Consider the following 27,925-nt stretch of genomic DNA (forward strand, 5'->3'; position numbering starts at 1 on the left):
CCGGCTTTCCACCCGCAGACACGACCAATTGCGTCTGTAGAGGCGCCCGACCAAGCCGGAGGTAACACGGGGATTTGAACCGGCGATCCCCGTGTTGGCAGACAACGGACTAGACCGCCACGCCACCCAGACGCCCCAGAAGTTAACTATTTCTTGGCATTTTCCTCTCTGTAAGACTTAGTATGTGTTAGAGGCCATAATCAGATGCTATACCATGTAGCATTTACAGGATAATTAATAATTCTGATTTAAAATTGATTTTCTTTCACCAGATTCCTTTTTCAGATTTGGGGTGAAATTGCTTTTTAGCCTTCTTCATTGAAAACAATAGCAAGGATTAGCAGCAAGCTAACTGACAAACATTGGGGGAAAATCAGCTGTTATGTGGAAATGTCTGATAAACATGGAAACTTTCCCTCTTTCTGGTCCTAAAGTCAACCACTGATATTCAATATTCCAAGTTTTTAAACCTCGGGTTGAAGAAGGTGCTGTTGGAGAACAGAAATGCTAGTTCAAAGCTCAAAATAAAACGTCCTCTGAAATTTCAAGTTACTTTTGAACTGAATGGTGTGAATTTAGCTTCATAATGAGATTGAAAGGGTTAGGTGCGGTTCATGCCGGACCGGTTCCCTGCCGACACCACGGTACCTTTAGTTTGAACTCCAGCTGGGCGCTGTACCCTGTCTTCTCACAGGTGATGGAGATCTGCCCGCCCAGCTCCAGGGTCATGGTCCCATACAGGATCCCTGAGAGACACACCAAAACACCAACCATCCAAATGTTAAAGCCAGCTGTACAAAAGATCCAGTTTGTGTTTCTGTCGGCTGCTTTTACCTGAGAAGTAAGAAATCACAAAAGATAACTGGAGATTGTCCCAAAGTCATTTAAAACTACAAGTACATACCCCAATTCCAATGAAGTTGGGACGTTGTGTAAAACGTGAATAAAAACAGAATACAATGATTTGCAAATCCATTTCCACCTATATTCAATTGAATACACTACAAAGACAAGATATTTAATGTTCAAACTGATAAACCTTATTGTTTTTTGCAAATATTCACTCATTGTGAATTTGATGCCTGCAACACGTTCCAAAGAAGCTGGGACAGGGGCATGTTCACCACTGTGTTACACCACCTTTCCTTTTAACAACACTCAATAAGCGTTTGGGAACTGAGGACACTACTTGTTGAAGCTTTGTAGGTGGAATCCTTTCCCATTCTTGCTTGATGTACGACTTCAGTTGCTCACCAGTCCGGGGTCTCCGTTGTCGTATTTTGCGCTTCATAATGCGCCACACATTTTCAATGGGAGACAGGTCTGGACTACAGGCAGGCCAGTCTAGTACCCGCACTCTTTTACTATGAAGCCACGTTGTCGTAACACGTGCAGAATGTGGCTTGGCATTGTCTTGCTGGAATAAGCAGGGACGTCCCTGAAAAAGACGTCGCTTGGATGGCAGCACATGTTGCTCCAAAACCTGTATGTACCTTTCAGCATTAATGGTGCCTTCACAGATGTGCAAGTTACCCATGATGCCATGGGGCACTAACACCCCCCATACCATCACAGATGCTGGCTTTTGGACTCTGGGCTGATAACAATCTGGATGGTCCTTTTCCTCTTGAGCCCGGAGGACACGACGTCCATGATTTCCAAAAACAATGTGAAATGTGGACTCGTCAGACCACAGCACACTTGTCCACTTTGCGTCAGTCCATCTCAGATGAGCTCGGGCCAGAGAAGCCGGTGGTGTTTCTGGGTGTTGTTGATATCTGGCTTTGGCTTTGCATGGTGGAGTTTTAACTTGCACTTGTAGATGTAGCGACCAACTGTGTTAACTGACGATGGTTTTCCCAAGTGTTCCTGAGCCCACGTGGTAATATCCTTTACACAATGATGTCGGTTTTTAATGCAGTGCCGCCTGAGGGGTCGAAGGTCACGGGCATTCAGTGTTGGTTTTCAGCCTCGCCGCTTACGTGCAGAGATTTCTCCAGATTCTCTGAGTCTTGTGATGATATGATGGACTGGAGATGATGAAATCCCTAAATTCCTTGCAATTGTACGTTGAGAAACGTTGTTCTTAAAATGTTGGACTATTTACTCACGCAGTTGTTCACAAAGTGGTGAACCTCGCCCCATCCTTGCTTGTGAACGACTGAGCCTTTCGGGGATGCTCCTTTTATACCCAATCATGATACTCACCTGTGTCCAGTTAACCTGTCCACCTGTGGAATGTTCCCAACAGGTGTTTTTTGAGCATTCCTCAACTTTCCCAGTCTTTTGTTGCCCCTGTCCCAGCTTCTTTGGAACGTGTTGCAGGCATCACATTCAAAATGAGTGAATATTTGCAAAAAACAATAAAGTTTATCAGTTTGAACATTAAAGATCTTGTCTTTGTAGTGTATTCAATTGAATATAGGTGGAAAAGGATTTGCAAATCATTGTATTCTGTTTTTATTCAGGTTTTACACAACGTCCCAACTTCACTGGAATTGGGGTTTGTAGAAATCTACCCGGTTAAGGACCAGAGAACATGACGGAGACCTTTTACACGTCTGCTGGTTCAACTTTTAATTTAGCGCACACATGACTCCCCAAACAGCAATTATTTCAACAGAACAACATTACGCTACTGTTTCTGGAAACCACAGGATGACCTCTGACCTTTACAGTGGGCGTAGGGCATGTTCATGACGTAGTCCTCGCCTCGGTTGAGAAAAGTCAGGCGAGCCTCTCCATCCAATATGGCCGACAGAGAGTTTCCTAAAAACCCAAACGGATACCTGACTGTTAGCTGAGGACAAATACCGATGACGAAAACACAACCTGTTGTTCACAAACAAGTTTACATTCTCACACCTGATCTGACCTGACCCCGTGATGTGAGACTGTATATGGCATGATGGGTTGTGTAGCTGTGGTATGGTATATGGCATGATGGGTTGTGTAGCTGTGGTATGGTATATGGCATGCTGTGGTATGGTATATGGCATGATGGGTTGTGTAGCTGTGGTATGGTATATGGCATGATGGGTTGTGTAGCTGTGCTATGGTATATGGCATGATGGGTTGTGTAGCTGTGGTATGGTATATGGTATAGTGTATGGGCAATATAGTATAAATCATATGGTACATATGTGGGTATAGGTTATTGACTATTCAAGCAGAGCAAGACTGTATAGTCGTGACATACATGTGTAGTCGTGACATACATGTTGTGCTTACATGCTTGCCTTCATTGTGCTGTTGTTGTTTGTTTTTCTTCTGTTGTGTGTGAGTGAGTGAGTGAGTGAGTGAGTGTGTGTGTGTGTGTGTGTGTGTGTGTGTGTATGTGTAAGTGTGTGTGAGTATGTGTGTGTGTGTGTGAGTGAGTGTGAGTGTGAGTGTGTGTGTGTGTGTGTGTGTGTGTATGTGAGTGAGTGTGAGTGATGTCTCTAAGTGTTAGAGGCTGCGGTGAACTGCAGTCAAATCCCTCGTGTGCTGACATCATCACACTTGGCCAACAAAGCGGATTCTGATTTGCTGGTTGGTCGTTTCAACATAACCATCATTCTGAAGTAGCAGCAGGGTTACAAACGAAAACACGGGCGTGGCCACCCCTGAGAAACAGGGAACAAGCCCAAAGACGGACATACATTTATAAAATGTGTGTGCATGTGTATGTACCGTAGAACTTGGACTTTGCTAGGATGCTGCCACTGAGACAGAACCCGTCCTTCCTGTTGCTGACGTAGAACGCCGACACCGGGGGGTGATGGGATACCTGCAGAGGGAATGACACCAACCCAGTTAGTTGGGGGTGGCGGTTCTTACTGGTCTCACAGGTAGTTGGTACTAAAATCCCATGAAACAGCAGGACAAGGTGTGTGTGTCTGCCCAGCTGTGTGTCTTCCTCAAAAGCCTGAATGCTGTGACATCGTGTGTAGCTGGAGACTAACAGCAGGGGAAGCTGCTCCCAGCCAATCAGATCGCAGGGCTGCTGTCACCTGTTCAGCGATGTAGAAGGTCTTGCTGGTGGTTTTGTGGTGAAGCCACATGCAGCGGTACATCTCTCCGATGATGGGGTTGTAGGGCTTCTTCAGCCCCTGTGGGTAAAACACAACATGTTGTTGTTCATGTAGGACAAGTCCACAAAGCACGGAGACATTTACCCACACCTGTCTTACCAAAGCACCTTGTGCAAAGAGCTGTGCAACATCATCGACAACAGAGTAGGAATCCAGATTAATACCCCACACACACACACACACACACACACACACACACACACACACACACACACACACACACACACACACACACACACACACAAACACACACACACAAACACACACACACACACACACACACACACACACACAAACACACACACACAAACACACACACACACACACACACACACACACACACACACACACACACACACACACACACACACACACACACACACACACACACACACAAAAGGGACTTTAGCAGCCGGGCTGCTGACACAGGTAACAGTGTAAGTGGTGTATGGAAAAGACTTAAGAAGGCAAATTTAACAGAATATTCAAAACAGACATTTCCCACTCCGCATCCCGGTGTGGGAAGATGGCGGTGCGAATTCACGTTTGTGGCGGCCTCAACCGGTGCCGTCCATGCAGTGTCTTTGTCCACGTCTGCGTCTAAATGTTTGTCTTCCTTTGATGGCTGGGAGAGCTGGTGCTGGATCAGCTGGGAGAGCGTGGGCCCAGGGACCACGCTGCCCGGAGCTGCACCCGAGGAGGAAACACCGAGGGCGGTCTGACAGGATGCGGAAGTGGGGCAGGCTAAGCTAACTGCTAGCCCATGCAGACCGGCAGTCCCGTTGACACCGAGGGCGGTCTGGCGGCGGCCTCGCCTGGCGTTGACTATGGTCTTGATGTCGTCATGAGGAGTGTGGGGAGGTGTGTTGAGGGTGTCTGGCTGGGAGAGCTGGCGCTGGATCGGCTGGGGGAGCCTGGTCTGCTTCGTCCGGTTGCCACAGGGACCACGGCCCCTTCCTGGAGCTGGGTCCGAGGAGGAGGCACGGAGGGCGGTCTGGCGGGACGCATAACCGGGGCAGGCTGGGCCGGCTGTTGGCCCGTGCAGACCGGCGGTTCCGACAGTCATCCTGGCTGGTGGTCCTTCCCTTGGACAGTGATTTTTCTTGTTTTGTTTTGTTTGTTTAGTTTGATGTGTGTGTTAGTTTGGATGTGTGTGTTAGTTTGGATGTGTGTGTGTTAGTTTGGATGTGTGTGTTAGTTTGGATGTGTGTGTTAGTTTGGATGTGTGTGTTAGTTTGGATGTATGTGTTAGTTTGGATGTGTGTGTTAGTTTGGATGTGTGTTAGTTTGGATGTGTGTGTTAGTTTGGATGTGTGTGTGTTAGTTTGGATGTGTGTGTTAGTTTGGATGTATGTGTTAGTTTGGATGTGTGTGTTAGGTTGGATGTGTGTTAGTTTGGATGTGTGTGTTAGTTTGGATGTGTGTGTGTTAGTTTGGATGTGTGTGTTAGTTTGGATGTGTGTGTTAGTTTGCATGTGTGTGTTAGTTTGGATGTATGTGTTAGTTTGGATGTGTGTGTTAGTTTGGATGTGTGTTAGTTTGGATGTGTGTGTTAGTTTGGATGTGTGTGTGTTAGTTTGGATGTGTGTGTTAGTTTGGATGTGTGTTAGTTTGGACGTGTGTGTTAGTTTGGATGTGTGTGTTAGTTTGGATGTATGTGTTAGCTTGGATGTGTGTGTTAGTTTGGATGTGTGTGTTAGTTTGGATATGTGTGTTAGTTTGGATGTGTGTGTTAGTTTGGATATGTGTGTTAGTTTGGATGTGTGTGTTAGTTTGGATGTGTGTGTTAGTTTGGATGTGTGTGTTAGTTTGGATATGTGTGTTAGTTTGGATGTGTGTGTTAGTTTGGATATGTGTGTTAGTTTGGATGTGTGTGTTAGTTTGGAAGTGTGTGTTAGTTTGAACGTGTGTGTTAGTTTGGATGTGTGTGTTAGTTTGGATGTGTGTGTTAGTTTGGATGTGTGTTAGTTTGGACGTGTGTGTTAGTTTGGATGTGTGTGTTAGTTTGGATGTGTGTGTTAGTTTGGATGTGTGTTAGTTTGGATGTGTGTGTTAGTTTGGATGTGTGTTAGTTTGGATGTGTGTTAGTTTGGACGTGTGTGTTAGTTTGGACGTGTGTGTTAGTTTGGATGTGTGTGTTAGTTTGGATGTGTGTGTTAGTTTGGATGTGTGTGTGTTAGTTTGGATGTGTGTGTTAGTTTGGATGTGTGTTAGTTTGGACGTGTGTGTTAGTTTGGATGTGTGTGTTAGTTTGGATGTATGTGTTAGTTTGGATGTGTGTGTTAGTTTGGATGTGTGTGTTAGTTTGGATATGTGTGTTAGTTTGGATGTGTGTGTTAGTTTGGATATGTGTGTTAGTTTGGATGTGTGTGTTAGTTTGGATGTGTGTGTTAGTTTGGATGTGTGTGTTAGTTTGGATATGTGTGTTAGTTTGGATGTGTGTGTTAGTTTGGATATGTGTGTTAGTTTGGATGTGTGTGTTAGTTTGGAAGTGTGTGTTAGTTTGAACGTGTGTGTTAGTTTGGATGTGTGTGTTAGTTTGGATGTGTGTGTTAGTTTGGATGTGTGTTAGTTTGGACGTGTGTGTTAGTTTGGATGTGTGTGTTAGTTTGGATGTGTGTGTTAGTTTGGATGTGTGTTAGTTTGGATGTGTGTTAGTTTGGACGTGTGTGTTAGTTTGGATGTGTGTGTTAGTTTGGATGTGTGTGTTAGTTTGGATGTGTGTGTGTTAGTTTGGATGTGTGTGTTAGTTTGGATGTGTGTTAGTTTGGACGTGTGTGTTAGTTTGGATGTGTGTGTTAGTTTGGATGTATGTGTTAGTTTGGATGTGTGTGTTAGTTTGGATGTGTGTGTTAGTTTGGATATGTGTGTTAGTTTGGATGTGTGTGTTAGTTTGGATATGTGTGTTAGTTTGGATGTGTGTGTTAGTTTGGAAGTGTGTGTTAGTTTGGACGTGTGTGTTAGTTTGGATATGTGTGTTAGTTTGGATATGTGTGTGTTAGTTTGGATGTGTGTGTTAGTTTGGATGTGTGTGTTAGTTTGGATGTGTGTGTTAGTTTGGATGTGTGTGTGTTAGTTTGGATGTATGTGTTAGTTTGGATGTGTGTGTTAGTTTGGATGTGTGTGTTAGTTTGGATGTGTGTTAGTTTGGATGTGTGTGTTAGTTTGGATGTGTGTGTGTTAGTTTGGATGTGTGTGTTAGTTTGGATGTGTGTGTTAGTTTGGATGTGTGTTAGTTTGGATGTGTGCGTTAGTTTGGATATGTGTGTTAGTTTGGACATGTGTGTTAGTTTGGATGTGTGTGTTAGTTTGGATGTGTGTGTGTTAGTTTGGAAGTGTGTGTTAGTTTGGACGTGTGTGTTAGTTTGGATGTGTGTGTTAGTTTGGATATGTGTGTGTTAGTTTGGATGTGTGTGTTAGTTTGGATGTGTGTGTTAGTTTGGATGTGTGTGTTAGTTTGGATGTGTGTTAGTTTGGATGTGTGTGTTAGTTTGGCTGTGTGTGTTAGTTTGGATGTGTGTGTTAGTTTGGAAGTGTGTGTTAGTTTGGACGTGTGTGTTAGTTTGGATATGTGTGTTAGTTTGGATATGTGTGTGTTAGTTTGGACGTGTGTGTTAGTTTGGATGTGTGTGTTAGTTTGGATGTGTGTGTTAGTTTGGATGTGTGTTAGTTTGGATGTGTGTGTTAGTTTGGATATGTGTGTTAGTTTGGATATGTGTGTTAGTTTGGATGTGTGTGTTAGTTTGGATGTGTGTTAGTTTGGATGTGTGTGTTAGTTTGGATGTGTGTGTTAGTTTGGACGTGTGTGTTAGTTTGGATGTGTGTGTTAGTTTGGATGTATGTGTTAGTTTGGATGTATGTGTTAGTTTGGATATGTGTGTTAGTTTGGATGTGTGTGTTAGTTTGGATGTGTGTTAGTTTGGCTGTGTGTGTTAGTTTGGATGTGTGCGTTAGTTTGGATATGTGTGTTAGTTTGGATATGTGTGTTAGTTTGGATGTGTGTGTTAGTTTGGACGTGTGTGTTAGTTTGGATGTGTGTGTTAGTTTGGATGTATGTGTTAGTTTGGATGTATGTGTTAGTTTGGATATGTGTGTTAGTTTGGATGTATGTGTTAGTTTGGATGTGTGTGTTAGTTTGGATGTGTGTGTTAGTTTGGATGTATGTGTTAGTTTGGATATGTGTGTTAGTTTGGATGTGTGTGTTAGTTTGGATGTGTGTTAGTTTGGCTGTGTGTGTTAGTTTGGATGTGTGCGTTAGTTTGGATATGTGTGTTAGTTTGTATATGTGTGTTAGTTTGTATATGTGTGTTAGTTTGGATGTGTGTGTTAGTTTGTATGTGTGTGTTAGTTTGTATATGTGTGTTAGTTTGGATGTGTGTGTTAGTTTGGATGTGTGTGTTAGTTTGGATGTGTGTTAGTTTGGATGTGTGTGTTAGTTTGGATGTGTGTTAGTTTGGATGTGTGTTAGTTTGGATATGTGTGTTAGTTTGGATATGTGTGTTAGTTTGGATGTGTGTGTTAGTTTGGATATGTGTGTTAGTTTGGATGTGTGTGCTCTTGTAGTGTTTGGATGTGTTTGTGTCTTCGTGTTGCACTGCTGTGGGCTGGGGAAACGGCCTTTCCTTTCACTTCATGTGCTCAAGTACATGAGGAGACATGACAAGTGAAGTGTTCCTGAGTCCTGAGTCCTAAAAAACGGCCTCTCTTCTATTTACAAGTTGTGTGCTTGAGCCCACCTGGTTGTGACAACATGAAGGTGTGAAGTGACGTGTAAACGTTGTGTGAACGTTGTGTTAACTGGCAGAAACTGGTTTGTCTGAGGGAGGGTGGAGTCTGCTGGAGTTTTCTGCTAACCTTTGGCTTCTTGTAAAACCCAGAGATGTACCACTTCACCACCTTCTTCATGCGGTTGTAGGCGTTCTCCTCCACTGCAGCCCTGGAGACAGAAACAAAGGCATCGTGTCAGCAGCTGCAGATGTGCTGCGGTGGGGCAGATGTGCTGCGGTGAGGCAGTGGGGCAGTTGTGCTGTGGTGGGGCAGATGTGCTGCGGTGGGGCAGATGTGCTGCGGTGAGGCAGTGGGGCAGTTGTGCTGTGGTGGGGCAGATGTGCTGCGGAGGGGCAGATGTGCTGTGGTGGGGCAGTTGTGCTGCGGTGAGGCAGATGTGCTGCGGTGGGGCAGATGTGCTGTGGTGGGGCAGATGTGCTGCGGTGGGGCAGTGGGGCAGTTGTGCTGCAGTGAGGCTGTGGGGCAGTTGTGCTGCAGTGAGGCTGTGGGGCAGTTGTGCTGCGGTGGGGTGGGGTTTGAGGTTCTAGTCCCACTTCGGTAATCATGTTCAAAAATGCAAACTGCCATAACAGCAGAGCAGTTTGGGAAACAGCTTCAGCTGAAGGAAGGTTAAGTGTCAGGTCACGTTAGAACCTGTGTCTGGTGGAGCAGGGGCTCTTACCAAGGGGAGACAATATTTAATAAGAAAACAACAACAACAATATAATACAACAATATAAAGAAGAAAAAATATAAATAATATAACAGCCTGTCCAGGGTGTCTCCCCGCCGGCCGCCCAATGACTGCTGGGATAGGCTCCAGCATCCCCGCCACCCTGAGAGCAGGATAAGCGGTTTGGATGATGGATGGATGATGGATGGAAATATAATATATATACATAGTACATAATATATAATCCATCCATCCATTATCCGAACCAGCTCCACCTCCAGCTCCACCTCCTGTCTTTTCATCAGTGCCACTGTCTCCAAACCATACAACATAGCTGGTCTCACAACCATCTTGTAAACCTTCCCTTTAACTCTTGCTGGTACCCTTCTGTCACACATCACTCCCGACACTCTTCTCCACCCACTCCACCCTGCCTGCACTCTCTTCTTCACCTCTCTTCTGCACTCCCCGTTACTTTGGAGAGTTGACCCCAGTATTTAAACTCATACGCCTTCACCACCTCTACTCCTTGCATCCTCACCATCCCACTGTCCTCCCTCTCATTCATGCATAGGTATTCTGTCTTGCTCCTACTGACTTTCATTCCTCTTCTCTCCAGTGCATACCTCCACCTCTCCAGGCTCTCCTCCACCTGCACCCTACTCTCACTACTGATCACAATGTCATCCACATACATCAACATAAATATATATTATATAAATATAGATAATATAAAGAATATAAATGTAATATATAATATGTATAATATATAAACGTATGTTCTATAAAATAATATATATGATATGAATATAATATATAAATATATAATATATAATATAAAATAACAATGTAAATATGATAATATAAAGAATATAAATATATAATAAATATCTTAATATAAAGAACATAAAGGCTCAGAAGAAAAAAACACAACTTAAAACAACCAAATGCAGATTTATACTTTCACATTTTAGTCCTTTGGTTGATGCCTTTATCCAAAGGGACTTAAACCATCACAGCATATTAGTGTTTATTGTTTTGGCTCAAGGGCACTTCAACCTTCTGTGATATGGTTTGCACTTTTCAGGTTTTTGAGACAAATGAATGAAACCCAAAGACCGAGACCAGAGCAGTAAGACACATGGCCTTACAGGGAAAATAATTTTAAGATGCCGAGTGTAATGTCTCAGATGTCCTGAAGGTGTTTTTGGCCGGTTTTGACTTGTCGTTGTAATTCTCACCGCTGAACAGTAAAGGTCAGCACTGAGGTAGAAATTACACATCACACCTTTAAATCATGTAAACCCAGCCAGGTGTAAGACCCACATGGGAAACCTGGAGTAACCTAAAACCAGTACTCTGTGCACAGCAGTGGGAGCTTACTCGGACAGGAAGTCGGCGTGGTAGTAGTAGTCCGAGAGCTTATCCAGGAAGGAGCGAGGTTCCAGGATGAAGGTGGGCAGAACCACCTTGGACAGATCCATGCCGGGCCGCACCTGCTTCAGCAGAGTCCAGATCAGAGATTTATTCTCCTCCGACACCGTCTCTGTCTGCGACGCCTCGCCTGCCTGGCAGAGAAACATAATCCGCATCAGGATCAGCATCAGGATCAGAATCCGCATCAGGATCAGGATCAGAACATGTTTCCATGTGCCATATCAGGAGTTTGATGTAACACAAACATTTAGAAGTAAAAATAGTATCTGGCCAATCACCCCACTCTTCCGATTCGTCCCGGTCTCTGCTCCACTCCCTCTGCCAATCCGAAGAGGGCTGCACACTACCACATGCCTCCTCCGATACATGTGGAGTCACCAGCCGCTTCTTTTCACCTGACAGTGAGGAGTTTCACCAGGGGAGCGCGTGGGAGGATCACGCTATTCCCTCCAGTTCCCCCTCCCCCCTGAACAGGCGCCCCGACTGGTGCATCGACCAGGACACACACCGGCTTCCCATCCGCAGACATGACCGATTGTGTCTGTAGGGGCACCTGACCAAGATGGAGGTAACACGGGGATTTGAACCGGCGAGCCCCGTGTTGGTAGGCAACGGAATACACGCTACGCTGCCCGGACGCCCCCATGGGAATACTACATTATACCAAATAATAAAATAATTAAAATAGTAATGCTTGTATGACGTACTTCTGCATTTCATGTTTTTGTCTATTCTTTTGTCCATTGTGTGTTTTACCTGTTTGTTAAAAACAACTCTGGCATGAATAAACTTAATCTGTCTCTCTGTTTCATTCTCTCCACTCTTCCTTCTGCCCTTTCCTGTCTCTCCTCTCTCCCCCCGCCTCACCTCTCCCAGTTCCTCATGGGACTGTTCCATGTATGGAGTCTCTGTCAGGGTCTCGTTGGGGTCCAGGTCCACATACGAGTCGTCCTGACGCTCCGACGTGTCCGAGTCGCTCTCTTCGCTCTTCTCCAGACCCTCCGGGTCCGACTCCTCGTGGTCCTGCTCGCCCTCCCGGTCCGACTTGTCAGAGTACAGGTCCGGGTCCTTGAACTGGTCACCGTCGTTGAACCTGAAACGCAGGTGGAGGAACATGATGTTCAGGTGAGGACCACGCCACAAAAATAGTCACGATTCCTCTTCTTAACTTCACACAGTTAAGACTTGTTTAGTTCCACAACTTTACACTCACCACAAACCATCGTTAATGGACAACATTTTAAATAACACAACTGTGGGCACCAATTGTGTCCAGAATTGTGCCACTCAACACCAACTGTGTGCTGCTTTTGTGTACTCCATCCACTCATGACTTTGTGCTGATCCAGATCAAAATCCAGACCGTGACTGATAAATGACAACAACGAAGATGCTTATAGGAAGGAGGTGAGGCACCAATCCATACGGTGGTGTCAAGACAACAACCTCTCCCTAAATGTTGAGAAAACTAAGGAGATAACTGTTGACTTGAGGAAGTCCAAAACAGTTCAGACACCAGTTTACATCAGCGGTGTCCTTGTTGAAGTTGTCAAGAACTTCAGACCTTTACATTCAGATCTCAGACTCCCTCTGCTGGTCTTGAAACACCAGTTGTGTTATTAAGAAGTCACAGCAGAGACTATACTTTCTGAGATGTCTTAAGAAATTCAGATCGTCCACAAAAACCCTGGTCAGTTTCTACCAGACCCCCACAGAGAGCATCCTCACTGGACACCTACTGGTGTGGTTTGGCAACCTGACTGAACAGGACCACCAACAGCTGAGAAGGACAGTAAAACAGCCTCAGACGTCACAGGAGCAGCTCCGCCACAGCTTCAGGACATGTACACCACCCGCTGCAGAAGGAAGGCCCTGAGTATGATGGAGGACAGCATCCACCCAGCACATGGTGTGTCCTCCTCCTTCCCTTAGGACAACGCTTACAGAGCATCAGCGCCCTGACCAGCTGCCCCACACACAGATTTTACCCCCAGGAGGTCAGAAGGATGAACAGCAGGCTCCTTACATAACTTCAGTGGTTTGTTATTTTGTGGGATTTCTGATTTACTGCTGTTGTTATTATTCATTAATTCATTATGTATAGTTTTTTAGGGTGGAGAAAGCCAGGGCACATGCATCTCATTACATGTGAAGGTACATGGTGCTTTTTATGTGCACATGACAATAAAGTGAAAGTTGGACTTGAATACAGGTCTGTATGGGGTGTCAGACAGACAGACAGACAGACAGACAGACAGACAGACAGACAGACAGACAGACAGACAGACAGGCAGGCGGTCAGAGGTGGGTTTGTGGCAGACTCACTGGAAGCCCTGCATGTTGTGGGCTCGGAGGAGGCTGTAGAAGTTGATGGAATGTTCTCCGGCCGTGGTGGCACTCATGTCCTCCTTCCCTTCCCTGATCATCGTCCTCTTCAGCAGACTGGAACACTTGAGAGCCAACTCCAGAGCATCCATCCAGCACCGGCCTGGAGACAGACAGACAGGCAGGCAGGCATTCATTCAGACAGACAGACAGACAGACAGGCATTCAGACAGACAGACAGGCAGGCATTCAGACAGACAGACAGGCAGGCAGGCATTCATTCAGACAGACAGACAGACAGACAGGCAGGCAGGCAGGCATTCAGACAGACAGACAGACAGGCAGGCAGGCATTCATTCAGACAGACAGACAGACAGACAGACAGGCATTCAGACAGACAGACAGGCAGGCATTCAGACAGACAGACAGGCAGGCAGGCATTCATTCAGACAGACAGACAGACAGGCAGGCAGGCAGGCATTCAGACAGACAGACAGACAGGCAGGCAGGCATTCATTCAGACAGACAGACAGGCATTCATTCAGACAGACAGACATTCAGACAGACAGGCAGGCAGGCAGGCAGGCATTCAGACAGACAGACAGACAGGCATTCAGACAGACAGACAGACAGGCAGGCAGGCAGGCATTCATTAGACAGACAGACAGACAGGCAGGCATTCAGACAGACAGGCATCCAGACAGACAGAGAGACAGATAGAGTCGGCAGGTATTTTCTTGCTTGTGTTTTGTGGGCTCTATGTTTCAGGTTTTGTGTTCGTACCATCAGACTCTGATGCTGCGCGGAAGATGAGGTGACTGCTGGGTAACGGCTGAGTGATGGAACCTACAGCCTCTCCTTTCGGACCCTGAGAGACAGACAGTTTTATAGTTATCATGTTTTACTTGAAGATATCTTGGTTTTCATATGGTAACGTGTGCAGTTTGCAGTTCATCTCTTCTCCTTTTACTCAGTTTACTATTTGACCACATGTAAATGAAGCTCTGTCTAAACCTGGACCAACCCGTCTGTGACTCCCATGTTGGTCTAAACCTGGACCAACCCGTCTGTGATTCCCATGTTGGTCTAAACCTGGACCAACCCGTCTGACTCCCATGTTGGTCTAAACCTGGACCAACCCGTCTGTGATTCCCATGTTGGTCTAAACCTGGACCAACCTGTCTGTGATTCCCATGTTGGTCTAAACCTGGACCAACCTGTCTGTGATTCCCATGTTGGTCTAAACCTGGACCAACCTGTCTGTGATTCCCATGTTGGTCTAAACCTGGACCAACCCGTCTGTGATTCCCATGTTGGTCTAAACCTGAACCAACCCGTCTGTGATTCCCATGTTGGTCTAAACCTGAACCAACCCGTCTGTGATTTCCATGTTGGTCTAACCCTGAACCAACCCGTCTGTGATTTCCATGGTTGAAGATGGAGAGACGCTGCCAGAAACTGGAGTGTTTATCTCAGAACTGAAGAGAACGTCAGACGGACCAGAAATAAAGAGCTCAAAGAAACCAAACAGGACTGGACACTTCAGACTGCAGATGGACGGAGGTCACGGTGAATAAAAAGCTGCAGCAGACAACACAGCAGCGCTGAGAGCACCGGGGCTGATGGGAAGGAAATGTATGCTAGCCGGTGAAAAGGTGAGCTGAAATGAAAATGTATGAAGAGACAATGACGGTGTCTGTCTAGAAAACAAAGAGCTCTTCATCGTCCTGCAGACAGCGTGCCTCCTCTCAGCCCAGCTGTTCTCTTATTCTGTCTGGGTTCTGGCAGATAATCATTCATTTATTCACTCATTGTCTACGCCTGTTGAATACAATGTAGGGCCGAGAGGGCTGGAGTCTTTCCCAGCATGCACTGCATGGAAGGCAGGAGGACGCCTTGGACAGGTCACCAGGCCATCACAGGACACACACACACACACACACACACACACACACACATATGATGTATATGACATCTATGATGTGTATGATGTATGACACACTACATGGCCAAAAGTATGTGGACATCCCTTCTAATGAGTGGACTTGGCTGTCAGCCACATCCATGCTAACAGGTACATAAAATCAAGCTAACAGCCTTGCAGTCTCCTCAGACGGACACGGGCAGGGGAACGGGTCGTACTGAAGAGGTCAGTGACTTTCAGCGTGTCTTTGTCATAAGATGCCACCTTTCAAACAAGTCAGCTGGTCACATTTCTGCCCTGCTAGATCTGCCCCGGTCAACGGTAAGCCTGCTATCGCAAAGCCAAACCTCTCAGAGCAACAACAGCTCAGCCATGAAGCGGCAGGACACACAACACCCCAGAACAGCACTGCCGAGTGATGAAGCATGTAAACGTGGTCTGTCCTCAGTTCACTACTGAGTTACAAACTGTCTCTGGAAGCAACGTCAGCACGAGACCCGTTCGTCTGGAGCTTCATGTGACGGATCTTCCGTGGCCGAGCAGCCACACACAAGCCTGAGTTCACCATGTGCAATGTGACGTGTCGGCTGGAGTGGTGTGAAGCACACCGCCACTGGACTCTGCAGCAGTGGAAAGCCGTTCTCTGGAGTCCCCAGAAGGGTGAATCACTTCATCTGGACACCACGTTTAGTGGGAGAAACCTTTCATCACTCGTCTAGGTGACCTCTTCAGTCTCAGCTGACTGCAGGTACCCCCACCCTTATAAAGAATACAGTGACTGCAGGTGTCCCCACCCTTATAACAACACAGTGACTGCAGGTACCCCCACCCTTATAAACAATACAATGACTGCAGGTACCCCCACCCTTATAAACAATACAGTGACTGCAGGTGTCCCCACCCTTATAAACAACACAGTGACTGCAGGTGTCCCCACCCTTATAAACAATAAAGTGACTGCAGGTACCCCACCCTTATAAACAATACAGTGACTGCAGGTACCCCACCCTTATAAACAATACAGTGACTGCAGGTACCCCACCCTTATAAACAATACAATGACTGCAGGTATCCCACCCTTATAAACAATACAGTGGCTGCAGGTGTCCCCACCCTTATAAACAATACAGTGACTGCAGGTACCCCCACCCTTATAAACAATACAGTGGCATAATGACAGAAATCAACGACCGGTTTCATATGCAAATGCCGTGACCACTTAGGTCCTTCGGCCTGCTGGTTGTAATTTGCCATCTTTGCAAACGAGTAGTGCCGGAGTTCTGTCAACATGTGCTACCTACTGAGATGTGCTACTTAGTGGTTTGTGTATGGTTAGGTGAGGTTAGGGTTAGACTGCTATGGATTTGCGCTACGGTAGCATCTTTCAATAAGGCAGCATACATCATCAAAACACCGGCAGAAGATTCTAACACCACCAATTTGCATGAGCATTAACGTGAAAATCTAACTTTCCTGAAACATGAGAGCCTACAGGCTGCTCTCCTGATCTCGTTCTCATACGATTTATGAAGTGATGGTGCTTTTCAGCACCAGTCGATCGGACAGCGACCGCTAAAGATGACTTAACTGTCATTCAGTCCCTGTCCTGTTCAGTGAGAGACTCGTCGGAAATGAGTGCAACAAGAACGTGCGTACGGCCCAACTCCACCCGCCGGTCCCTATTCACACACACGGTGACTTGTGTTTTACAGGTTAATTATTTGCTGAGTTGAATTCTCAAGGAGGCAGACCACAAAATTAGCAAAATAAAAGGCAAAAAAAATCACCATAAAAAAAAACCAACAACTGATTGCCTACATACTCGTTCAACTGCCCAAGCCCACTGTAGTCGTTTGTCCCGGGACAGAATGCCGACTGTACCCGTTCCCAGTCAAGACAAGGGCCAGGTGTTAGCGGGTGTTAGTGGGTTTTTTGTCCAGTGGGAAAGAGGCTTTAGACGAGCGATGAAACGTTTCTACCACTACACTTAGCGTCTAGATGAACTGATTCACCCTTCTGGGATTTCCTTACCTGGATTATTCAGCATCAGGCTGTTCTCCGCAGTGATGAATCCCACGTCACCATCTGGCAGTCTGACAAACTAATCTGGGTTTGGCAGATGCCAGGAGAGCACTACCCGCCCGAATGTGTCGTGCCAACTGTAAAGTTTGGTGGAGGAGGAACAAAGGTCCGGAGCGGTTGTTCATAGCTTGGACTAGGTTCCTTGGTTCCAGTGAAGGCAAATATATTTTACTTTTTTTGGAATTTTCCCAATTTTTCTCCCCAATTGTATCTGGCCAATTACCCCACGCTTCTGAGCCGTCCTGGTCGCTGCTCCACCCCCTCTACTGATCCGGGGGGAGGGCTGCAGACTACCACATGCCTCCTCCCATACATGTGGAGTCACCAGCCGCTTCTTTTCACCTGACAGTGAGGAGTTTCACCAGGGGGACGTAGCGTGTGGGAGGATCACACTATTCCCCCCAGTTCCCCCTCCCCCCCTAACAGGCGCCCCAACCGACCAGAGGAGGCGCTAGTGCAGTGACCAGAACACATACCCACATCTGACTTCCCACCTGCAGACACATGGCCGATTGTCCAATTGTGTCTGTAGGGGCGCCTGACCAAGCCGGAGGTAACATGAGGACTCGAACCATTAATCCCTGTGTTGGTAGGCAACAGAATAGACCGCTACGCTACCTGGACGCCCCCCTCCCCCCCCAAGTGAAGGGAAATCTTAATGCAACAGCACACAGTGACATTCTAGAGAACTGAGTTCTTCCGACTTCGTGGTAAGAGTTTGGGGAAGGCCCTTCCCTGTTTCAGCCCCCGTGTACAAGGCGAGGGCCATAAAGACACGGTTTGGTTTGCAGAGTTTGGTGTGGAAGAGCTTGACTGGCCTGCACAGAGCCCTGACCTCAATCCCATCCAACACCTTTGGGATGAATTGGAAGGCTGATTGTGCGCCAGGACTTCTCCCCAACATCAGTCCCCGACCTCTAACGCCCCTAATGCTCTTGTGGCTAATAGGCGTGAATCCCTGCAGCCACGTTCCAAAACCTAGTGGAAAGCCTTCTCACAAGAATGGAGGCTTTTATAGGAGCAAAGGGGGGACCAGCTTTATATTAATGCCCGTGGTTTTGGAATGACATGTTCAACAAGCACATATGGGTGTGATGTTCGGCTGGCCACATACGTTTGGTCATGTGGTGTGTATGATTTACTATGATGTCCTTTCTTGTCCTCCAGCGTGTCATATTCCTCAGGTGTGCAGCTTAACTAACTTGTCATTTGAGTCGGGCTGAATGTGAACTTATGTTGGTCCCCTGACAGGTGGCGCTGTTTTCTGACCTTGACAGCCCAGATGGATTGCTCCAGCGGGTGGAAGAGTTTGAAGCAGAACCCGTCTTTCTTGGACGGCCGCTCGATGAGTTCACAGGCGTTGAGCAGCACGGTGCCGACCCACTGGCCGTTCTTATGAGTTTTATAGATGAGCAGGACGCCCGGCTTCAGGACGCACCACAGCTTGGTCCAGCTCTTCAGGGTGCCACGGATCTGGGCGTGCATGCACACATAGACACGTACAGGTACACGCACACACACGGACACAGAGAAATCAATCAGTTAACATCCATCCATCCGTCATCCAAGCTGCTTATCCCAACTGGGATCGCACCGATGCTGGAGCCTATCCCAGCACTCATTGGGCGGCAGGTAGGGAGACACCCTGGACAGGCCGCCAGTCCATCACAGGGACCCCCCCCCACACGCCCCCCCCCCCCCCCCACACACACACACACACACACACACACACACACCTAGGGAAAATTGACTTTATGGAACAGCAGGTTAACATGTGAAGGCTTTACATACGAGCAGGTTAAAATTAAACTCATATAAAAGCAGAACATTGAAGGTTTCAAAATACATCAGTGATATCACTCAATTAAAAAACATCAGAACTGGATACTGAAGTAAAAGCAGGGCTGAAAATGAAGTTTTAATGAGTGTCTAAAACTTGATGTATTTCAGAAACTTCCAGAGCTGCAGGAGCTGACAGCAGCACATCAACACAATACATCGTCCCTACACTTTGTCCCCCCCTTTTTTCTCCCCAATTGTACCTGTCCAATTACCCCACTCTTCCAAGCCATCCCGGTCGCTGCTCCACCCCCTCTGCTGATCCGGGGAGGGCTGCAGACTACCACATGCCTCCTCCCATACATGTGGAGTCACCAGCTGCTTCTTTTCACCTGACAGTGAGGAGTTTCACCAGGGGGACGTAGCGCGTGGGAAGATCACGCTATTCCCCTCAGTTCCCCCTCCTCCCCGAACAGGTGCCCCGACCAACCAGAGGAGGCGCTAGTGCAGCAACCAGGACACATAACCACATCCGCCTTCCCACCTGCAGACACGGCCAATTGTGTCTGCAGGGACACCCGACCAAGCTGGAGGTAACACGGGGATTTGAACTGGCGAGCCCTGTGTTGGTAGGTAATGGAATAGACCGCTACGCTACCCAGATGCCTACATTTTCTTATGGGACTACTCATGTTCAATCTATAGCAGGACGCATAGCAGGACGCATAGCGGGACGTAGAGCAGGATGTATAGCGGGACGTATAGCAGGACGTATAGCGGGAAGTATAGCGGGACGTATAGCAGGGTGCATAGCGGGACGTATAGCAGGGTGTATAACGGGACGTATAGCGGGACATATAGCAGGGTGTATAGCAGGATGTATAGGGAATGAACTGTGAGGCTGTTTTATGTTCTGTCAAGACCATCAGCAGAAAACTTACTCCACACACGAGAAACTCTAGATGTAGTTCAAACCTTGTGCTTTGTCAAGTGTGTGTGTGTGTGTGTGTGTGTGTGGTTGGGATCCTGACCTTCAGCCAGTCGGCCATGACTATGACGGAGGGATCTGTGATGGTGCTGAGGAGCTCCTTGGTGGCTCTCTTCTTCTCCTCCCTGTAGTTCTTTTTCTGCACCTGCAGGGGGAGGAGGGGAGGAACGGATGGGAGAGAAAAAGAGAAATGAGAAGAAAAAAGAGAAGAAAAAGGCAGAAAGTGAAGGCAGAATGAACCGAATGAGAAAACAGAAAAGACAGGAGGGCACAAATAAAGAAGAGAAAGGAAGATGGAAAGCAGTAACAAAAAGTAATAAACACAAGGACAACAAGAGAACAGAGACAGCGAGACAGAATGAAACTGACCAGAGAGACAGACAGGACGAGAGACACACAGACAGACAGACAGAGAGACAGACAGAAATATAATGGAAGAGAATATATACAGTTAGAGAGCGGGAAGAGTGAAGAGACAGAGAGACAGACAGACTTGACAAATCACGTTTATTTGTGTAGCCCAAAATCACAAGGTAGTCCTGAAGGGCTTTACAATCAGTAAAATATATGGTGGTATATGACATACGACAGACAGCAAGAGAGAGAGAGAGAGAGAGAGAGAGAGAAAGAGGGGGAGGGCGAGAGAGAGAGGGAGAGAGGGAGGGAGAGACAGAGGGAGAGGCAGTGAGAGAGAGGGGGCGAGAGAGAGATTGATAACCTCATTAGATTTTATGTCTGACATGTCGAATGACGTCTTGTTTGTTTCCACTCGGTTCATGTTTCAGTTAAAGTGGCAGTGTAGAGCTCACAAGACCCTCCTAACTGTGATGAGCGATGATGATGCTGCAGCTGAACACCACCGTCACCATAGCAACCAACATCCTCTTCCTCTCCGTCTCTCTGCAGGGTGAGAACACCATGCCCGACCACTCTCTGATGACATCACAGCTGAAAAGTTCGATGTGCGCCTCTGAACAGCTGACAGGAAGCTGAAGCAGCTGGTGTGAGTTTGTGTGTTGTGTCTCGCCACACATCAGAACACAACACGGAAACGGACGCCGCATTTAAGTGAAACGCCACAATGATTCCCAGAGGGGTTTTCTTCAACGCTCCACCTAGAACGACAGAAACCCCTCGTGACGCCAGTCACGGCCTTTATGTGACTGAGATTTCCCGTGTTGTCGGCGTCCATCAGGAGAAGTTGTGTGTTGTCGGTGTCCGTCGGGAGAAGTTGTGTGTTGTTGGCGTCCGTCAGGAGAAGTTGTGTGTTGTCGGTGTCCGTCAGGAGAAGTTGTGTGTTGTTGGTGTCTGTCAGGAGAAGTTGTGTGTTGTTGGTGTCCGTCAGGAGAAGTTGTGTGTTGTTGGCGTCCGCCAGGAGAAGCAGTGTGTTGTTGGTGTCCGTCAGGAGAAGTTGTGTGTTGTTGGCGTCCGCCAGGAGAAGCAGTGTGTTGTCGGTGTCCGCCAGGAGAAGTTGTGTGTTGTCGGGTGTCCGCCAGGAGAAGCAGTGTGTTGTTGGTGTCCGTCAGGAGAAGTTGTGTGTTGTTGGCGTCCGCCAGGAGAAGCAGTGCGTTGTCGGTGTCCGCCAGGAGAAGTTGTGTGTTGTCGGCGTCCGCCAGGAGAAGCAGTGTGTTGTCGGGTGTCTGTCAGGAGAAGTTGTGTGTTGTCGGTGTCCGTCAGGAGAAGTTGTGTGTTGTTGGCGTCCGCCAGGAGAAGCAGTGTGTTGTTGGTGTCTGCCAGGAGAAGTTGTGTGTTGTCGGCGTCCGCCAGGAGAAGCAGTGTGTTGTCGGGTGTCTGTCAGGAGAAGTTGTGTGTTGTCGGTGTCCGTCAGGAGAAGTTGTGTGTTGTCGGTGTCCGTCAGGAGAAGCAGTGTGTTGTCGGTGTCCGCCAGGAGAAGTTGTGTGTTGTTGGCGTCTGTCAGGAGAAGTTGTGTGTTGTCGGCGTCCGCCAGGAGAAGTTGTGTGTTGTTGGCGTCTGCCAGGAGATGTTGTGTGTTGTCGGTGTCCGCCAGGAGAAGCAGTGTGTTGTTGGCGTCTGTCAGGAGAAGTTGTGTGTTGTTGGCGTCTGTCAGGAGAAGTTGTGTGTTGTCGGTGTCTGTCAGGAGAAGTTGTGTGTTGTTGACGTCTGCCAGGAGAAGCAGTGTGTTGTTGGCGTCTGTCAGGTGAAGTTGTGTGTTGTTGGCATCTGCCAGGAGAAGCAGTGTGTTGTTGGCGTCTGCCAGGAGAAGCAGTGTGTTGTTGGCGTCTGTCAGGAGATGTTGTGTGTTGTCGGTGTCCGCCAGGAGAAGCAGTGTGTTGTTGGCGTCTGTCAGGAGAAGTTGTGTGTTGTTGGCGTCCGCCAGGAGAAGTTGTGTGTTGTTGGCGTCTGCCAGGAGAAGTTGTGTGTTGTTGGCGTCTGCCAGGAGAAGCAGTGTGTTGTTGGCGTCTGTCAGGAGAAGTTGTGTGTTGTCGGTGTCTGTCAGGAGAAGTTGTGTGTTGTTGACGTCTGCCAGGAGAAGCAGTGTGTTGTTGGCGTCTGTCAGGAGAAGTTGTGTGTTGTTGGCGTCTGCCAGGAGAAGTTGTGTGTTGTTGGCGTCTGCCAGGAGAAGCAGTGTGTTGTTGGCGTCTGTCAGGAGAAGTTGTGTGTTGTCGGCGTCCGCCAGGAGAAGCGGCGGATGAAAAACACCTCAGTCCCCCTCAGCCGTTCTTACCTTAAGCGACTCCTTCTTGGTGAGCTTCCCTCCGGACGTGGGCACGTCCTTGTCGGAGCCATTGTACAGCTTAGTTTCAGACTGTGAAGGACAGAGGAGATAAAACAGATTTAATTTGTGTAATAAAAGAAATTAAACTTCCATTTCAGACATAATAAATAACGACTGACCACATTTCCTTTGTCAGTGTCTGTCAGCGATGACAGTCTGTCATCTCTTCTGGAAATCACCATGATGCTGATAGTGTCATCGTATGTGTGTGTTTGTGTGACTGTAACAATGAATATAGATGATTTTTATCTCGTCTTCAAGCCCATCCCCACACTGCAAACCAGGTTTGGCGACAAATGACATGTGACAAAATATCACAGGTTCAATACCCGATGTTCTGCATCTGTCCCTATTCAAACAAACAACAAACAAGCAATAAATAAATGAACAAATAGTTGTTCATCTCTGCCACCTCCAGCTCCACCTCCTGTCTTTCCATCAGTGCCACTGTCTCCAAACCATACAACATAGCTGGTCTCACTACCATCTTGTAAACCTTCCCTTTAACTCTTGCTGGTACCCTTCTGTCACACATCACTCCTGACACTCATCTCCACCCACTCCACCCTGCCTGCTCACTCTTCTTCACCTCTCTTCTGCACTCCCCGTTACTTCGGACAGTTGACCCCAAGTATTTACACTCATACACCAGGTTCAGCTCCAACTCCATAATCAAGTTTGCGGACGACACAGTGGTGGTGGGTCAGATCTCCGATGACGACGAGATAGCCTACCGGGAGGAAGTTGCTGCTCCATCACTCTGGTGCCAGGACAACAGCCTCCTCTTGAATGTCTCCAAAACTAAGGAGATGATTGTGGACTTCAGGAGGGCACACAACAGAGGACGTACTCACCACTGAGGATTAATGGGACTACTGTGGAGAGGGTGAGCAGGTATAAATACCTGGGAGTCCACCTTACAGAGGATCTCACATGGCACTCACACACAGACACTCTGGTGAGCAAGGCAAGGCAGCGCCTCCATCACCTCAGGCAGCCGAGGAAATCCAAAGTCTCCCGGAAGATCCTCCAGTCCTTCCACTCTGGGGCAGTGGAGAGCATCCTGACAGGATGCATCTCTGCCTGGTTTGGCAACAGCTCCGCCCAGGATAGGAAGGCTCTGCATAGGGTAGTGCGTTCGGCTGAGCGCACTATTGGTAACTCGCTCCCCACCCTGCAGGACTTATACACCAAGAGGTGCCGAAATGTACATACATACCTCATATTTCAGCACATATGCCTCAGCTTTCCATTTTTTAAGTGCTTTGGGTCGGACCCTTTAGTTGACTGGTTAACGTGGTCGCCCGTGGTGCGGGAGATCCGGTTCACGTCCCGGATGTGGCGGTTCCCGGAGCATCGTATGTGCATATGTTACATATTGTGCTGTCTGTTTTCTTTTTACAGAGAGTTCTTAAGCTGTTGATTGTAAATTGTAAATTTTAAATATTGCACATTGGAATGCGTGTGTACCTGTTGTACTTTGCTGTTTGCACATTTCATTTCGGAGCTCGTACCTTTTTTTTTCTTCCATTTCACTGCACTCGGAACTTGTACTTGTGTGTATGTGACAAATAAAACTCTTGAATCTTGAATCCACACCTTCGTCACCTCCACTCCTTGCATCCTCACCATCCCAATGTCCTCCCTCTCATTCACGCATAGGTATTCCGTCTTGCTCCTACTGACTTTCATTCCTCTTCTCTCCAGTGCATACCTCCACCTCTCCAGGCTCTCCTCCACCTGCACCCTACTCTCACTACACATCACAATGTCATCCGCAAACATCATAGTCCACGGAGACTCCTGCCTGATCTCGTCCGTCAACTGTCCATCACCACTGCCAACAAGACAGGGTCTAAACGCTGAGCATAATTTTAGTGGCACACCGTAACAGTACTACAGGTTATTAAACATTTTAAAAAATCTCCAAAATGAAATAAAGTGCCTAATTCGAACAAGGCACAGCGGGTCTCCAAAAGAAAGTGCACAAGTTCAATAGCTCATTAGGCTCCAAAACAAAATAACATGCGATTGTCATTGGCACGCTAAACTCGATGTTGGTACAAACGTTGAGTAAGTTAGACCTAGCAGTCCCCATTAGGTTGGACGAGTTAAAAGTGAAAACTGGAAGTCTGCCCCCCCCCCCCACCAAAAATAATGGATTAATCCTGGAAGGCTATCCATGTAGCACGTTTCTCCTTATCAAAGTAACGCTGGCGATTGTCCAACTTAAGACGAGAGCATATCCACCAACCAATTCACCAGTTGACCCGGAGACTACAACCCTGAGTCCATGGTGTGTGTGTGTGTGAGAGAGAGAGAGAGAGAGAGAGAGAGAGAGAGAGAGAGAGAGAGAGAGAGAGAGAGAGAGAGACTATCAAACGTGCTACTGTTAAGCCCAGAGGAGAACCTGGCAGTTCTCCTGGTGAAGGAGCAACACCTCCTCTGGCAGCTAAATACGTATCTGCTGCCACAGCCTGCGGGACTCACAACCACCATAAGATCCCCAAGATCCCTGCTATCAGGTCCCTGTGTTAAACTGAACTACACTTACTGCACTGTACTGTATGGCAATAACAAACCTGACTGCTTCAGGAGGCAAACATATGGAACCTGCTTATGTGATGACACCTATGGATTAACATGTGATGTCACGTGAATTTAATGTGTATTAATATGTGATGTCACTTGAATTTAATGTGTATTAATATGTGATGTAATTTGAATTTAATGTGTATTAATATAATGTGTATTAATATGTGATGTAATGTGAATTTAATGTGTTTAATATGTGATGTAATGTTTTAATCTTTTGCAAACTGCTTTAGCAATAACATCTCCTTTTCATGCCAATAAAGCTTATTTGAATTTGAATTTGAGCGAGAGCAAGAGAGAGAGCAAGAGAGAGAAAGAACAAGAGAGAGAGAGAGCAAGAGAGAGACAGCAAGAGAGAGAGAGCGCAAGAGAGAGAGACAGCAAGAGAGAGACAGCAAGAGAGAGAGAGCAAGAGAGAGAGAGAGACAGCAAGAGAGAGAGAGAGCAAGAGAGAGAGAGAGACAGCAAGAGAGAGAGAGCAAGAGAGAGAGAGCAAGAGAGAGACAGCAAGAGAGAGAGCAAGAGAGAGAGACAGCAAGAGAGAGAGACAGCAAGAGAGAGAGAGAGAGAGCAAGAGAGAGAGACAGCAAGAGAGAGACAGCAAGAGAGAGAGACAGCAAGAGAGAGAGACAGCAAGAGAGAGACAGCAAGAGAGAGAGACAGCAAGAGAGAGAGAGACAGCAAGAGAGAGAGACAGCAAGAGAGAGACAGCAAGAGAGAGAGACAGCAAGAGAGAGAGAGACAGCAAGAGAGAGAGAGACAGCAAGAGAGAGAGCAAGAGAGAGAGACAGCAAGAGAGAGAGACAGCAAGAGAGAGAGAGAGAGAGCAAGAGAGAGAGACAGCAAGAGAGAGACAGCAAGAGAGAGAGACAGCAAGAGAGAGAGAGACAGCAAGAGAGAGAGACAGCAAGAGAGAGACAGCAAGAGAGAGAGACAGCAAGAGAGAGAGAGACAGCAAGAGAGAGAGACAGCAAGAGAGAGACAGCAAGAGAGAGAGACAGCAAGAGAGAGAGAGACAGCAAGAGAGAGAGAGACAGTAAGAGAGAGAGTGACAGCAAGAGAGAGAGAGAGACAGCAAGAGAGAGAGACAGCAAGAGAGAGACAGCAAGAGAGAGAGAGTAAGAGAGAGACAGCAAGAGAGAGAGACAGCAAGAGAGAGAGACAGCAAGAGAGAGAGAGAGCAAGAGAGAGACAGCAAGAGAGAGAGAGAGACAGCAAGAGAGAGAGAGACAGCAAGAGAGAGAGAGAGCAAGAGAGAGACAGCAAGAGAGAGAGAGAGACAGCAAGAGAGAGAGACAGCAAGAGAGAGAGGGAGAGAGACAAAGGGGGGGGGGGGGCAATATGATGTGCATGTCTGTCTGTTGCATGTGCAGAAGAAGTCCGTGTTTGCTCCCTGACAGTATGTGGTCTTAGACCGGGTCCACATACAGCAGGTCCTGGTCTGTACCTTGCTTTTGGAGATGGATTGTGCGGAGTCCTCCTTCAGTGGCAGTGGCAGCAGGTCCTCTTTGCCCCGGTCAAAACCTGCAACACAAACAGGGCGGCGTCAGGAGGCTACGAGGGGCTTTGTAAGCGGGTGTTAAGACGACAACGCTGTGTTCATCACGTCTGGAAATACGCTTCTGACGAGAAGATTTAAACCCGACCGGACGAGCAGCAGAACCTTCACTTCACGGCCCGGTTACCGTTCAACACAACGTCACACCAAGGAGACGCTCCCAGCCACACCTTCATGGGCGGATGGTTCCCTCTATAGATGTTTAATACTCGACGGGATGAGATGGGAAGTCACGCTGGCAAGCGTATCAACACAATGTGGAGGTGAGACTACAGGTGCTTCTGGACCTGATCTGGGGACTTTTCTGAGAGGACCTACCCACTGGGGACGTTCCCCGAGGACTACGAACCTTCGAGGGCTTTTTTCCTGTCTGCATTCGCACCGCCGGGAACGCTGAGGTGATGAAAGCCGGCGGTTAGAATTCCAGCGTCTCGTGTGTGTGAACACAAACGTGTGTCTCACGGCACGCAACAAAACAACAAGATGGAGGACGCCGAGACCTGAGCTGTGTGTTTGTGCTGTGTCGTGGGTTTCATGATGATAACAGACTTGGGAAGGACACAGGCAGCATGGTGGCGCAGTGGTCAGCGCTGTCGCCTCACAGCAAGAAGGTCCTGGGTTCGAGCCCCGGGGTAGTCCAAGCTTGGGGGTCATCCCGGGTCGTCCTCTGTGTGGAGTTTGTATGTTCTCCTCGTGTCTGGGTGGGTTTCCTCCGGGGGCTCCGGTTTCCTCCCACAGTCCAAAGACCTGTAGGTCAGGTGACTCACCGTACTACATTGTCCCTAGGTGTGAATGTGTGTGTGTGTGTGTGTGTGTGTGTGTGTGTGTGTGTGTGTGTGTGTGTGTGGGCCCTGTGATGGCCTGGCGGCCTGTCCAGGGTGTCTCCCCACCTGCCGCCCAATGACTGCTGGGATAGGCTCCAGCATCCCTGTGACCCTGAGAGCAGGATAAGTGGTTTGGATAATGGATGGATGGATGGATGGATGG

At 47.6% G+C, this 27,925-nt stretch overlaps 1 protein-coding gene across 1 annotated transcript in view; it reads right to left on the reverse strand.

Annotated features, from left to right (window-relative positions):
• osbpl8 (oxysterol binding protein-like 8) overlaps positions 1–26,914 on the reverse strand; it is a gene marked incomplete at its 5' end in the record, with an annotated part of 40,236 nt that extends 13,322 nt beyond the window's left edge. Inside the window, 13 exons of the mRNA XM_056276596.1 lie at positions 649–746; positions 2,671–2,769; positions 3,673–3,769; positions 3,993–4,091; positions 8,928–9,009; positions 10,897–11,081; positions 11,818–12,043; positions 13,276–13,438; positions 14,059–14,143; positions 18,551–18,754; positions 20,092–20,193; positions 22,735–22,815; positions 26,828–26,914. Coding sequence (XP_056132571.1) covers positions 649–746; positions 2,671–2,769; positions 3,673–3,769; positions 3,993–4,091; positions 8,928–9,009; positions 10,897–11,081; positions 11,818–12,043; positions 13,276–13,438; positions 14,059–14,143; positions 18,551–18,754; positions 20,092–20,193; positions 22,735–22,815; positions 26,828–26,914 — 1,608 coding nt within the window. The remainder of the gene's footprint in view (positions 1–648; positions 747–2,670; positions 2,770–3,672; positions 3,770–3,992; positions 4,092–8,927; positions 9,010–10,896; positions 11,082–11,817; positions 12,044–13,275; positions 13,439–14,058; positions 14,144–18,550; positions 18,755–20,091; positions 20,194–22,734; positions 22,816–26,827) is intronic.
• Between the last annotated feature and the right edge of the window lie 1,011 nt (positions 26,915–27,925).

Source organism: Lampris incognitus, chromosome 3 (genome assembly GCF_029633865.1).
Source record: "Lampris incognitus isolate fLamInc1 chromosome 3, fLamInc1.hap2, whole genome shotgun sequence".
NCBI classification, from domain to species: Eukaryota; Metazoa; Chordata; class Actinopteri; order Lampriformes; family Lampridae; genus Lampris; species Lampris incognitus.